This window comes from Scylla paramamosain, chromosome 26 (assembly GCF_035594125.1).
Source record: "Scylla paramamosain isolate STU-SP2022 chromosome 26, ASM3559412v1, whole genome shotgun sequence".
NCBI lineage: Eukaryota > Metazoa > Arthropoda > Malacostraca > Decapoda > Portunidae > Scylla > Scylla paramamosain.
This window is the reverse complement of record NC_087176.1, coordinates 4008806-4023382: the sequence shown is the minus strand read 5'-3', so window position 1 is coordinate 4023382 and position 14577 is coordinate 4008806. Positions and strand designations below refer to the sequence as shown.

The 14577-nt window shown below is 44.3% G+C and overlaps 1 protein-coding gene across 5 annotated transcripts in view; it reads left to right on the top strand.

The window, feature by feature from the left end:
- The window catches only part of LOC135113621 (teneurin-m-like), a 156061-nt gene that overhangs the window by 135432 nt on the left and 6052 nt on the right, over positions 1 to 14577 (top strand). For 4 of the 5 annotated variants that reach the window (XM_064028998.1, XM_064029000.1, XM_064028997.1 and 1 more), the window contains 8 exons: positions 345 to 371; positions 4320 to 4509; positions 4814 to 5106; positions 5734 to 5907; positions 11787 to 11959; positions 12723 to 12975; positions 13503 to 13723; positions 14182 to 14444. In XM_064028998.1, the coding sequence (XP_063885068.1) occupies positions 345 to 371; positions 4320 to 4509; positions 4814 to 5106; positions 5734 to 5907; positions 11787 to 11959; positions 12723 to 12975; positions 13503 to 13723; positions 14182 to 14444 (1594 nt within the window). The remainder of the gene's footprint in view (positions 1 to 344; positions 372 to 4319; positions 4510 to 4813; positions 5107 to 5733; positions 5908 to 11786; positions 11960 to 12722; positions 12976 to 13502; positions 13724 to 14181; positions 14445 to 14577) is intronic. The other variant, XM_064028999.1, reaches the window with a different exon arrangement.

Sequence of the window (14577 nt, the reverse complement as noted above, 5' to 3'; positions counted from 1 at the left end):
CTGACGGACAAAAATCCCTTTGCCGTACATTGCAATTCCAGGAGCATGTTGGAATTCATTGTAATAATATCTGAACGTAAACATTTTGCTTTGCCAAGAATGTGACCTGTAATGGGAGTCCAAGGCAGTCTTAACAGTTTTAACACACAGTCCGGTCTGGCTGTTTTGGCCACACCGTGTGCTCCCTCAGTCCCTGTCTGCACCTCAGCCTTGGGAGGGCATGGTGGGCGGCAGCAGGAGGCGGGCTGGTACGCTCGAGGCAATGATGTCATGGTTCTCGTTAGCTTGTAGTAGTCGTGGGAATGTATGGGTTAACCGCAGCTTTCTCTTCGTGCTGCGCACAGTATTTTATGGAACTACTTCCACCCGAGGTAAGATTAACCAAAACAAACAAAAGCACGTTTAGAAAGAGAACAAAACTCTTATTCCAAGTTTCATTTTTTTTCTTTTGCTTTTTTTTCTTGGTGCATATTTCCTCTAGTTTTTTTTATTTTTTTTTTTCATTATTGTTTTGTCGAATTACAGTTTTTCAGATCGAGTTAGCTGGCAACTTTGTATGATATACTTTATTCTTAGTTAACAGCATCAACCCTTATTTGCACTGCCGTTTAATCATAGCCTTCGCTGATAACCTCATAGGAGACATGTTAAACTCTGATCTGGATTCCATAGTCACTTGTTTTGGTGCATGGAGGAATGTATTTTCTACACTCATTTGTTTTCACTCTGATTTCAGTCATTGTGTTTGCTTGCTAGTCATTTATATAATCTTTCCATTGCTGTCACTAATGAGTACTGATAACCAGCTATACTACTCGTATGTAATACTGCTTCACTCAATGACTCACTCGGTTCTGTGCAATCTGGAGAGAGAAATATTGGGATTTATTCTTCAGCATCCTCGGTCTCTTTAGCCTTCCTGGTTTCATATCTCTTGGTCTCCCCGTGTTGCGTCCCTTGCAGTCACTGATCCCTCAACCCAGACTTGTAGTCTCTTCCGCCCCTCGTTACCTGAGACCTTTGGCCTTTGCTTGTGTCCAGTTAGTAGCAGTGTTTGCAGTAAACTGTTATTCCCTCCCTCCTGAAGTACTCCACTCATGACTCGTCCTCTCACTGTCTGCGGAGCTTAGCAAAATTTTTTGCTTGCCTTGTCTGTCTCTTTAGTCCACCTGAGAGACTACATTACATTTTCTTTTCTCATTCATGACTTTAGTTTGCACAGTAATTATCTTTTAATTACATTTTCTGCTAACTTCCAGACAACTGTCACCCCGGCCATCATAGATATCATGCATACAGAAATAAAGACGAGTGTTTTCATTGCCCTGGACGCGGGACTTGTCTTGTGAACAATAATGCTGCAAAAGAATAAGTATGCAGAGGAGAAAGAATAGAGTCAAGCAAGCTTTTAAAGTACCAGTCAAGCCAGCTTTGTGATGAGTTTTTTCATTCTTTTGAATATCAATATTTTGTGTTTATTCCATTAAGCAAGATAATGTAAGCTGTCTTCACACCATGTCTGTTCTTGTGACGATTTGCTGTCACTATTTTTTTTCTTTTCATAGAGAATACGTATCTATATGGCTGTCTTTTTTTTTTCCTTTTTTCCCTTTATTTGTCCCGTTCAGCCCACCTCAAGGGGAACAGTGCGTCACAGTAAATCTTCCAAACACTTCAGTCTTGTGTAACACTTCCCATCTCCATCCTGTGAAACTGCAAGTCACTCAGTGTTCTCTTCTCTTCGTGGTTTGTCCTCATGCCAGACTCCACTCCACTCCACTCCACTCCACTCCCTCACTCTTTCGACCTTAGCGTGGTCTTTTGACTCTCCCTGTTCCCACGCCCACCAGTGAGCTCTCTCCCCACCCCCACAGAGCTCCCTCCCTCGTGCCCCTCGTCTCCCACACAGGGATCACTCGCCACAAGGGTTCTCCCCGCTCCACTGCCCCCTAAGTTGCCAATTTGCATGTCGCCCTCATCATTTTTTTTTTTTTTATTGTTTCAGTTTTCTTTATGGTGGTGGCTAATTCTTTCTGCAGACTTGTTGTTCTCTGCTCTTGGTATCTCTCCTGGTGCCAAAGCTTCCTTGTCGCCTTCTCAAAGTATCAAAACCACTGTTGCCCAGGTTAACTTTTCTCACTGTAAAATTGCCTTTGAGTTACATGAGAATCTTTTTACAATGATGCAGTTACGTACAGTAAATGACAAAACAACCAAGGATACAAAATTGTCACTCAACAAATTTTTCCTTCTTTGCAATTGGTGATTGGTCAAAGGTTACTGTTGAAGGAAAAGCAATGTGTACATATGTATAATCTATGACCACGGGTGAAACATGCATGGTCTGTGGAACCGTGTAGTGCGCGCTGCCTGCTGCCTTGACGCTGCATGCCCCCACTGTGCCTCACACCTGCCCGCATTGCTGTCTGTGCCGAGCTTGAGCGAATGTGCTTTGTGTGTTGGCTGAGGTGTGTTGCATCCAAACCTCTGTTAGCGGCGCCCTCCTCCCCTCTAAGGCTGGTGGGGGGAGGGGCGCGCCGGCCTGGGTGTTTGCTGGTTCGTGTTCAAGTGTTTAGTGGCCCCCTGTGTTTTCTGCGCCACCCATGTTATTGTTTTCAGGAAGCATTGCTGCCCCCTCCAGGGATGGCGTGCCTACATTCACTCCTGATCAATGAAGCATTGTAAATTTTTTTTTTTTTTTTCACTTTTTGGGCTGAAATCCAAACTTGCAATAAAAAGAGGCTGATTTTTTTACCCTCTCCTTCAAAATATTCAACATGCTTTCCTATGGTCCTCATGGTGTGAGGCTGCCCTGAACACATGGTTCAAGAACCTGAGAGAGAGAGAGAGAGAGAGAGAGAGAGAGAGAGAGAGAGAGAGAGAGAGAGAGAGAGAGAGAGAGAGAGAGAGAGACAGACAGACAGACAGACAGACAGACAGACAGAGACAGACAGACACAGACAGACACAGAGACAGACAGACAGACAGACAGTGAGTGAGCGAGTAAGAGAAAGACAGTGAGTGAATAAGAGAGACAAAAACAGACAGACTGACACACACACAGAAAGAGAGAGAGAGAGAGAGAGAGAGAGAGAGAGAGAGAGAGAGAGAGAGAGGTTTGTGTGTGTGTGTGTGTGTGTTGTCTGCATGTTACACCTTCACTCAGCCCACCTCACAAGTTCCCAGTGTGATGCTCGGGTTCTCACAATCCTCTGTGTCTGTCTTGCGCCAAACTCTGTTGTACCAAGCGATGCACGCTGTTAACATGTTTAGAACGTGTTTGTGTGTTTGCCAGCAGTCATGCGTATGTGCGTTCGTCTGCATGACTTTTTTTTTTTTTTTTTTTTACAATTTCATGCAGTTTTTATTATTACTTCACCCCGAGTATGGAAAAGTTCATCAGCCTTCCTGTGTCCCAGTGAGGGGCGGGCCTTGCATGTGTCAGGTCCCAGCCCTTGTCCACTGTGCCCTGAGCCCCTTAGCCTAAGTGGTACATAGCTTCTTACATTTGTGTTCTAGTACCTTTGAACAGAGTATGGTTTCATTTCAGTGAGTATTGATTATTTTATATATTTTTTTTTTAGTTTTGTATTCATCTATACTATTTGTGATCATGTTTCCTATGGTTTCTGTGCTAGTGTCTCAGTTATTATGAACTGTTTTTCTTTAAATGTCTTGTGAAGTCAAGTTTCAGTATTCATAACAAAACAATATATTCCAGTTTCCCATTGTATTAAAGAAAACTGTTTTTTCTATGACTGTAGTTTCTTCATTGTATGAAACAAAACTTTTTTTTCAAAATCAGATTCATTTAGGGAATCTTTCTTCTCAGCCACTTGTTCTGTAACACTGCCGAGCATTCATGTTCAGACGAGCATTTCCCTTCCTCCCCTCCCCCCATTATGTTTGACTTTGTTTAATTGTAACTGTTTGTATTTTTGACCTTGTATTCTGTTCACAGTGTTGGAAAATGTCAATCAGTCCCCTGTGCTGGTGTTATTTGTTTGTGTGTCCTGGAAAATCTTAATTGTCCCCATTTTTCTCCAGCTTAAGCAGTTGTCAAGTTTTATCATTTCCTCGCTCACTCATGTCATGGCTGGAGAGCGATGTTGTTTTATTGCCACCGGTACTGTTGAGTTCACACGTTTTCCTTATTTAACCTTGAGTTCTTCAGACGCCCCCTGGCCCGGCCTTGGCTCCTCGGCATGCCTGGCCAAGCACCTGTCCCTCTCTCTCTCTCTCTCCCCCCCCCGCCCCTCACCTCAAGCACGCAGACCTGTTACGGATTGGTGATAAGTCTTTCTGCTGGCGTGGTACAGGCGGGCGGCGGTGGTGCGAGGCCGGGTAGTGACGCGGGCCGGCAGGGGCATCATCGGCCTGAGGGTGGTGACCAACAAGACCCGGGAGGGATTCACGCTGACCCGAGATGACGGAATGTTCGACATCATGGTGAACGGCGGAGGTGTGGTGTCCTTCACGCTGGGGAAGCCTCCGTTCAGTCCTAAGATGGTGAGGAGGACTTAGAGTGTGTGTGTGTGTGTGTGTGTGTGTGTGTGTGTGTGTGTGTGTGTGTGTGTGTGTGTTCATTTATAGTTGTAATATACAAGATCTGAACTACACTCATTTATCTGTATTTATTTAATGTGTGTATGTGTGTGTGTGTGTGTGTGTATGTGTTTAAATGTTAGTGTTTATTTAGTAATTTAGTATCATACAGAACTCAAGCTATACCCTCTCATCTATATTTATCCCTCTGGCTGAGACTCCCAGTACCCACCACCCCACAGCTCAAAACACCCTCACGTCGCCACAGATACGCGTAATGGTGCCCTGGAACAAGGTGGTGGTGCTGGACGACATCGTGATGACAGTCTCGGGAAGCACTGATCACTCCAATGCCTTCCACGACCACGCCCAGCACCGCACCACCTCTCACTGCCCCTTGCACGACTACGACCTGCTGCGCCCTATCATCATGGCCACCTGGCAGAATGTGTTCCAGGGGGAGTGTCCACACGCCGATACTATCCTGGTGGAGTCACAGGCGGTGCAGGAGTCCATCCAGATCCCGGGGACTGATGTGTACTTGGTGTATCATTCGTCCAGGTGTGTGTGTGAAGAGGGAGGGGGTTGTGTGTGCGTGTGTGTGTGTGTGTGTTTACTTAGTTTATATGTAGGGCCTGAGTGTGTGCGTGGGTGTCTTTATACCTGCTATTTAAAACTATAATTATACAAATGTAGTGATGAACATAAACCAAGGCATTGTATTAGGAACCTTGATGTTTTACTATATTGAAGAAAATATTTTGTCATTCACATTTTTTCTGCATTCATGTATTTATCAACCTTATCTACTTACCCACACCGTCACTTTACCTCTTCTTACTCACCCATGCCAAAAAGTTAACCGAGGGAGTATTCCGATAAGTATGGCAATTTATTTACTTATTTTTTTTCTCAATATGATCAATGTTCTGATGAAGGGCAACAAGTGATGGAAGGAAAAAGGCCCTCTGAAGTTGCCAGTCTTACAGCAGATCCAAAATTACGAGAAGTGTCTTGAAACCTCCCTCTTGAAAGAACTGAAGTCGTAGATAAGAGGAAATTCAGGAGTCTTGATACTCCTCTTAAAAATCAGAGTTAGGGGAGAGAGAGAGAGAGAGAGAGAGAGAGAGTGAGTTTACCAGCCAGAATTGAATGAACTAAAGGTAATCAGCTGCTCCTCTCACTCAGGGCTAACGGCTACGAGTCCACCATCAGAATGCAGCTCACGCCAGACCACATCCCCGCCACTCTGCGCCGCGTCCATCTCAGGATCGTGCTGGAGGGAACACTCTTCACGCGCGTCTTCGAGGCTGACCCCAACATTAAGTTCACCTACGCCTGGGACCGCTACAATGTGTACAGGTGAGAAAGCAGCCTCAGGTACATTAGTAAACAACTTCAGGTAGATTATTTAGTACTGTAAATCTTCAACATAACGAACACATTGGGGAAGGGTGGGTCGCGAAAGACGAAAATTCACTTTGTCCATAGGTTGTCAGTTAAGGTACATTTAACAAACACCATTATTTACGTGGAGTCGCTGGGTCATACTCATCCTCTCGTCCTTCCCGACTCCCACTCCCCGCTGCAAGTTATATTCCCACCACTCTGTAACAGTTGTTAATCTTCTGTTATAATACTGTCCTCATGTAAATATAAAGAAAACGATGTGTACACTTCAAATTTCCCGTGTGTGTGTGTGTTGTGTGTGTTATATAGTGGCCTGCATGTGGAGGTTAAGAGAGAGAGAGAGAGAGAGAGAGAGAGAGAGAGAGAGAGAGAGACACGGGAAACCAGAAGCAGGTGAAGATAGGGAAGTTAAAATGGCACATGATCTCATACCGTTTATTATCTTTGTCGTTTAACCCATTATTCTTATTACATTTGTCTGAATTCCTTTGAAATCTCTCTCTCTCTCTCTCTCTCTCTCTCTCTCTCTCTCTCTCTCTCTCTCTCTCTCTCTCTCTCTCTCTCTCTCTCTCTCTCTCTCTCTCTCTCTCTCTCTCTCTCTCTCTCTCTCTCTCTAACCCATTCAAGAGAGTATATACAATGTAAGACACACACACACACAACACACACACACACACACACACACACACACAAGTGCGTTTCATTTCTTCCGTACTCCCGTGACTACTGCCGTGAAAGCCAACCGGTCTTATCATCAAAACAATTCCCAGTAGTCAAAGATGTGACCATTCACATTTTTGGGGGTTATTTGTCTATTTTCCTGGATGATTCCGGCTTTCCTTCACTTCTGAGTCTACAAACACACGGAGGTTTAACTAAATATTGATGTACAGGCAGGGAGGAAGGCAGGAAGAATGTTCGTCTCAACCCTTCCTCGTCGTATAAAGATTTTTTTTTTTTTTCAAATCTAGCAACGGTCTTGCTTTAAATTCGAACATACAAATAATTAGATTAAATTTTATTGAATATTATTAATGGGATAACTTTCATATATTTTTACATCTTAAATCAAACAGCAAAACAATCCTAGGCGTGATAATAAAAAAAAAAAAAGAGAATTTATAAAATGAAGAAAATGTTATTTTAACGAGAAATAAAAACAAGCTACACAAGATCTTATTACATATTTATAACCTGTTTTACTTTTCTATCAATAAATTAAATATCAAAGCAATGCAAACTCCACTAATAAAAACGAAAAAAAATCGTGGTATAGAGCCGAAGTATTTTTTTCCATCAATCCTCCATACTTCCTCCACCTCTCCCCTCCTCCTCCACCTCCTCCACGTACTCCTACACAGCGAGCCTTTAAATCACCTGGAAACACCTGCAAAACCCTCGAAATTATGCTAAATATGTGACAGGAAATTGTTACCTTATCGCGGTGGGACTCCGTGGGGGTCAGAGGGACTTGGCGGGGCTCGTCGGGACTCAGCCGGTAGATCTGGGCGACAAGAATACCGTGATGTGTTGGTGTCGTGTGGTGTTGTGAGGTATGGTATGGTGTGTGGTGTGGTGTGTGTTGATGTGGTGTGTGGTGGTTGTGTGTTGATGTCTGATGGTGGAGGTGGTGGTGGTGGTGGTGGTGTCGGTAGTGTCGTGAGGTGTGGTGTGGTATGGTGTGGTGGCTTGGTGTCAATACTACACTCCGACAAGCTTAACTGCCCTGTGTGTGTGTGTGTGTGTGTGTGGCGCCGATCAGAAACGAGTCGCAAAACTGCATAATTGGTGTTAACCCCTAAACTGCCACTTGGATTGTGTGTGTGTGTGTGTGTGTGTTGCATTAGTTTCCACCTTGCATGAGCTGACCGAATACAAGTAGGATAGGGGGAAGGATGTGGGGAGTGTGTTAAGAGCGTGGGCAGGGTGGACGTGGGAGGGTCTGGGGTGGGTTGGGAGAGGCTTGGATTAGCTTAGGAAGGTAGGGAGTATGAAGTGACTAAGCGGGGAGAGAGAGAGAGAGGGAGAGAGAGAGAGAGAGAGTTAGTTAGTTAGTTAGTTAGTTAGTTAATTTAGTGTTGGTGATGTGTGGAAGGAAGGGAGATACAGAGAGAGGGAGGGAGAGTTGAAAAGGAAAACAGGGAGGAAGAATTGGGAGAGTGGAGAAAGCGAAGGAAGGAAGGAATGAAGTAGAAGTAGGGGAAGTGAAACAAAGAAAGGAAGAAAGAAAGGAGAGATAGAGTGGAAGAAAAAAGAGGTAGATAAAAATGTATGTGAAGGGAGGAAAGAAAAGAAGGATAGACTTGTAGAAATTAAGGAATAAAAGAATGAAGAAAAAATAAGTTTAATATGGTAGAAAGGAAGGAAAGATAAATTTCTACAAGTGAAGGAAGGAAGGAAATAAAAGCAAGGAAAAGTTGAAAGTGAACGAAAAGAAAGAATAATACAGATGTGCAACTTTAGGGATGAATGATTGAACGAAGAAAGAAAGGAAGGAGAGAGAAGAACAAACACAGGTAGTGACGGCGATCCGCTTGATGAGGCAGCCTTCCTACCCTGATTTCTAGCAAGAGCGACATGTCAACTCAGTGGATTTTAATAGTTAAATATCATTGGTTACAAGTCGTTACATGTCAGTTAAGCCACACCTTTTTCAGCTTCACTCCATGTCTGCCTCCCCATCTCCACTCCCTCCTTATTTCTACATTTCTCATACCCCTCCCTATCACCTCCATCTAAGAGAGAGAGAGAGAGAGAGAGAGAGAGAGAGAGAGAGAGAGAGAGAACCCCCTCCTCATCCATTCCACATTTTCACCTCTTACTCCTCCCCCTCCATTCCTCACTTATTCTTCCTCCACCTCCTACTATTACCTCTATTACCACCACTCTCCACTCATCTTCCACCTCCATTCCTTCTTCCTCCTCCATCTCCTATCCCTCCATTCCTCATTTCTTCCTTCTCCTCCTACTATTACTACAACAGTCCATACATCTTATTCTGGAAAACACCTGGAAATACCTGAAAAACGCGGGAAATTCAGGGAAATATTGACGAACAGACGCGACAGGGAGGAGGGAAGGTCTCGGTCTGAGTCCTGATGTTTTCACGGCGATTACTCTGAACACGGCTGCAACATGCTTTTTATTTATGACATTTTTGGGCTTATTTGTCTATTTTCGTTGCTATTTCTGGTTTTCCCTCACGTCTGAGAATGGAAACACACGGAGGTTCCACTAAATGTTGATGTACAGGCAGGGAGGAAGGATGTTTTCAGGGCGAGCACTCTGAGCAGGGCTGCTACATGCACTTTATTTAACTTAATTTTGAGCATATTTGTCTATTTTCTTGGCTATTTCTGGCTTTCCTTCACGTCTGAGTCTAGAAGAACACTAGGGTTTAACTAAATATTAATATGAAGGCAGGGAGGGAGACAGGGAAAATGTCCTTCTCGGCCCTTACTTTTACGTACGGCAATTCATTTTCAAACTCGCGAGAAGAAACACGCCCGGACTAGACTCCACTGTGTATTCTGACCTACCATATACTTAATCAACACACTGAACATTGACGGAGGGAAACGGGAATAGAGGATGTCCCGGGTCTCGGTACCTTGATGACGTCATTGATGACGTCACTCTTTAAAATACGTACGTTAATCCATTTTCAAATTGACCCCCCCAAAAAACGGAGCTAGACTGGAATGCCTTATATATTCTGACTTGATAAATACTTTAATAAATATCTGGAACATTAAAACATTTCCAGCCCTAATAATAATAAAGAAAAATTCAAGAAACGATCTCTAAATTTTACGAACGGGACCACAAAACCCTTATAATATCGAGATGGAAAACACAGCCAGACTAGATTATATTACATATTCTGAATTCAAAAAATCCGTACTTTCCGGATAAATAAAGAAAACACGAATTCATCGTCGTATAATGAAAATAATTTTTCAAAGATAGCAACGGTCGTATTTTAAATTTGAAAATGCGAATAGTTATACTAGATTTTATTGAATATTATTACTTGGGATACGTTTCTTATATTTTTTAGATGTTAAATCAAACACCAAAACAATCCTAGGCGTGCTAATAAGAAAAATGAGAATTTATGAAATGACGAAAGTGTTATTTGAGCGGGAAACAAAAACACAGCTAGACAAGATCTTCTTACATATTATAACTTGTTTTACTTTTCTATCAATAAATTAAATATCAAAACAATGCAAACTCCACTAATAAAAACGAAAAAATCGTGATATAGAGCCGAAGTAGTTTTTTTCCACCAATCCTCCGTACCTCCTCCTCCTCGCTCCTCCCCATCACACTCCTCCTCTCCCCTCCACCTCCGCCTCCTCCACCTATTCCTACACAGCGAACCCTTAAATCACCTGGAAACACCTGCAAAACCCGCGAAATTACGTTAAATATGTGACGGGAAATTGTTACCTTAGCCGGGGGTGGGACGGGGTCTTGGCGGGGCTCGGCGGGGCTGGGCAGGTAGGACGGGGCGCCAAGGATACCATGATGTGTTGGTTTGGTGTGGTGTTGTGTGGTATGGTGTGTGTGCTGATATGGTGTGGTGAAGTGATGTCTGGTAATAGTTGTGGTGGTGGTGGTGGTAGTGGTGTCGGTGGTGTCGTGAGGTGTGGTATGGTTTGGTGTGGTGCTGTGGTGTTAATACTACACTCCCACAAGCTTAACTGCCCTGTATGTGTGTGTGTGTGTGTGTGGCGTCGATCAAGGACGAGTCACAAAGCTGTATAATTGCTGTTAATCCCTAAACTGCCACTGTGTGTGTGTGTGTGTGTGTGTGTGTGTGGAAACACTTGCAAAACCCTCGAAATTACGCTAAATATGCGACGGGAAATTATTACCATAGCCTCGTCTGGACAGGGAGGGGTCGGAGAGGCTTGGCAGGGTTCGGCGGGGCTGGGAAGGTCAGGGTGCCAAGGATACCGTGGTGCGGTATGGTGTGGTGTGTGGTGGTGCCTGGTGGTAGTGTGGTGTGATGTGGTCTGGTGTGGTGGTGTGGTATTAACACTACACTCCCTCAGTCTTAACTGCCCTGTGTGTGTGTGTGTGTGTGTGTGTCTGTGTGTGGCGCCTTTCAGAAACGAACCATAAAGATGTACAATTAATGTTTAACCCTTAAACTGCCACTTTGTGTGTGTGTGTGTGTGTGTGTGTGTGTGTGCGCGCGCAAGCCAATCTGCTTGTACAAATCAGAACTTCATCAACGTGTTTGTTCGTTTGTCTGTCTGCATATAATCTTCTGTGTGTGTGTGTGTGTGTGTGTGTGTGTGTGTATAAGAATGTATGTACGTATGTATGTATGTATGTATGTGCGCTTTGATTAGTGTATGTACTCCTACGGCTCCCTACTTGATGAAGCAGCCTTCCTACCCTTATTTATTTTTTTTTTTTTTAAGCTAGAGTGACATGTCAACTCGAAGGATTTTAATAAGTAAATATCATTGGCCAGAAGTCGTAACGTGTCAATTAAGCAACGCATCCTTTCTCAATCTCATTTCATGTCCGCCTTCCCATCTTCACTCGCTCCTTGTTTCTACATATCTTACACCCACCCTCCCTATCATCTCCATCTAATCCTCTCTCTCTCTCTCTCTCTCTCTCTCTCTCTCTCTCTCTCTCTCTCTCTCTCTCTCTCTCTCTCTCTCTCTCTCTCTCTCTCTCTCTCTCTCTCTTGAGAAAGGGATCTTGAGCGGAATAGTGGTAGATATTTTTTTGTGTTGTAGTTACAGGGAATTCATAAGTTACAAGAGAGTTACAGAGGATTCATGACACACGCTTTCTTTCTTCAGGCAACGAGTGCATGGCGTGACAGTGGCGCTTGTGTCTGTGGGCTACGAACACGCTTCCTGCCCCAAGATCGTGTGGGAGCACCAGACAACGCGCGTGGCTGGCAACGACCTTCTCATCTCCATGGTGGGAGGATTCAACTTCAACATCCATCACACGTACAATTATCATCAGGGTGAGCTCTTGTTCCCGTCACTTGCTTGTTTGCTAGTTCTTTTTACTCATTTATTTGTTTTATGTATTTGTTTAGTTTTTTATTTGTTTTATTTACGCTTTTTTTTTTCTTCCTGATTGCAGAGGATATGTTTTTAGTGGCCCGTATTCTGAAACGCTCTGCCCTCTCACCATGACTGTTTTCCAAGCCCACAGATTTGATTAGCCGGGTTCGCAAGAGTGTTTCTCCTGTTACTATTGTAGAAAGCTGGTTAATCTGTCATTAGAACCATAAAAGCACCCTTAGATAAACAATTAGCACTATTTTCAAAGGCCAGAGAGGTGATTATCCGGATCCTCTAGTGTTTCTCCTGCTAATAATGCAGAAATTTAATTAATCTGTCACTAGAACCATATAAATATTCTTTAAAAGCCTTGTAACTTCAACTATGTAGAGCTTTTTGATGAATGTAGTGGAGGTGCAGTGCAGAAGTGTTTCAGAATATGGTGAAGGAAGGGAGTGTCTGCTTCAAATTACAACAATGAGCCTTACTACATAGAAAATAAAGAGTGAAATTGTGGGAAGATTATTGTTTAACTTTAAAAAAACACTCACAAAGAGACTGAGGAAACAAAGGAAGAGAAATTATGGAAAAGGAGATAAACAACTAGAACGAAATCTCTACACACACACACACACACACACACACACACACACACACACACACACACACACACAGGCAAGAATTTTAAGAACTCATTTCACTCTCCTTCCTCCCCTTCAGGCATCCTACAGAAGGGCGACGGTCAGAACATTTACCTTGCGGGGCAGCGGCAGCTCGTGACCACCTTGCTGGGAACAGGTGAGGAGCGCCAGGTGATGTGTGGGGACAGGTGTGAAGGGGAAGCCACACAGGTGCCTCTGCTCTCCCCGTCGTGCCTCGCTGCGGCTCCCGATGGCTCCCTCTATGTTGGGGACTTCAATCTCATCCACCGTGTCTGGCCTGATGGCAATGTCACCACTGTTACCCACGTAAAGTGAGTATAATACGTTTCTCCATTTTCAAGTAGATCTTTTGCTGTTTTTTATGTAAGAGGGCTCTGACCAAGGGCAGTGAAATGGAAGAAAATGCTAACTGAGGTGCCAGTCCCTTAAGGATAGTCCCAAATTGTTATACAAAACTGGAAAAATATCCGAAAATCTCCTTGAAAGAGTTTGTCATTGGTAACGGAAACACAGATGCAGGCATAGAGTTCCAGAGTTCATCAGTGAAAGGAATGAAAGATTGAGAATGCATTTAGTTTTCCACACTGCCTGAACTCAGCATCCATATATATATATATATATATATATATATATATATATATATATATATATATATATATATATATATATATATATATATATATATATATATATATATATATATACATATATAAAGGGCACTGCCATAGAGCAATAAAAAGTGAAAAAAAAGTTAGTCCATAACAGAGTACGGTTAAAAAAAAAATAATAAAATTTGAGAAGTGTCTTGAAACGTAACACTGATTTGGTGGTTCCTCAGTGAGACCAGCGTGTCGTACCGCTATCACATGGCCGTGTCTCCCCTGGACGGCACCGTGTACATGAGTGACCCCGAGGCCCACCAGGTGCTGCGCCTCGGCGCCACGCGTGACGACCCGCCCGTGGTGGTGGTGGGCTCCGGCCAGCGCTGCCTGCCCGGGGACAAGAACAGGTGTGGAGATGGAGGCCTGTCCATCCATGCCCGCCTCACCTATCCTAAAGGTGAGTCTGTGCTGAATGTTGTGAATTGATCACACACACACACACACACACACACACACACACACACACACACACACACACACACACACACACACACACACACACACACACACACACACACACACACACACACACACGTGCACTCATATGGTGTGTGTGTGTGTGTGTGTGTGTTTAGCATTCTTTCAATATTTCCCCCAAGTTGAGTCACAGACTTCTCACAAAGCCTGTGTGTGTGTGTGTGTGTGTGTGTGTGTGTGTGTGTGTGTGTGTGTGTGTGTGTGTGTGTGTGTGTGTGTGTGCGCGCGCGCGCGCGCGCGCCCGCCACTCAGATAGTACCCATGATTGTATCTTCATCCACTTGTTGTTGTCACTCATTTTATGTTTTGCCCTCCAGACATCACAAACACTTTTCTTCATATACCAGTGTACTCACGGACCGGCTTTCCTCCCACTAGGCTTGGCCATCTCCTCTGACGGCGACATGTACATCGCTGACGGCACCAACATCCGCGTGGTGAGCCACAGCGTCATCCATACCATCATCGGTGGCCACGAGCACCGGTCACACTGGGCACCCGTCCCCTGCAATGGCACCATCAATATGGACCAACTGCACCTCCGCTGGCCCACTGAGCTGGCCATCTCTCCGCTGGACGGCTCGCTGCACATCCTGGACGACCACATGGTGCTGAGAGTCACGCCAGACAACCGTGTGCAGGTGGGTCTTGTTTTGACGCCTGGCCGCCTTTCGCTGTCACTCAGAGGCCGACCAGAAGTTTCTTGATCTGTACTCCTCAACCATCCCACTGCCCCCTGCCATCAGCCACCCCGAGACCCTCTTCACCTACATT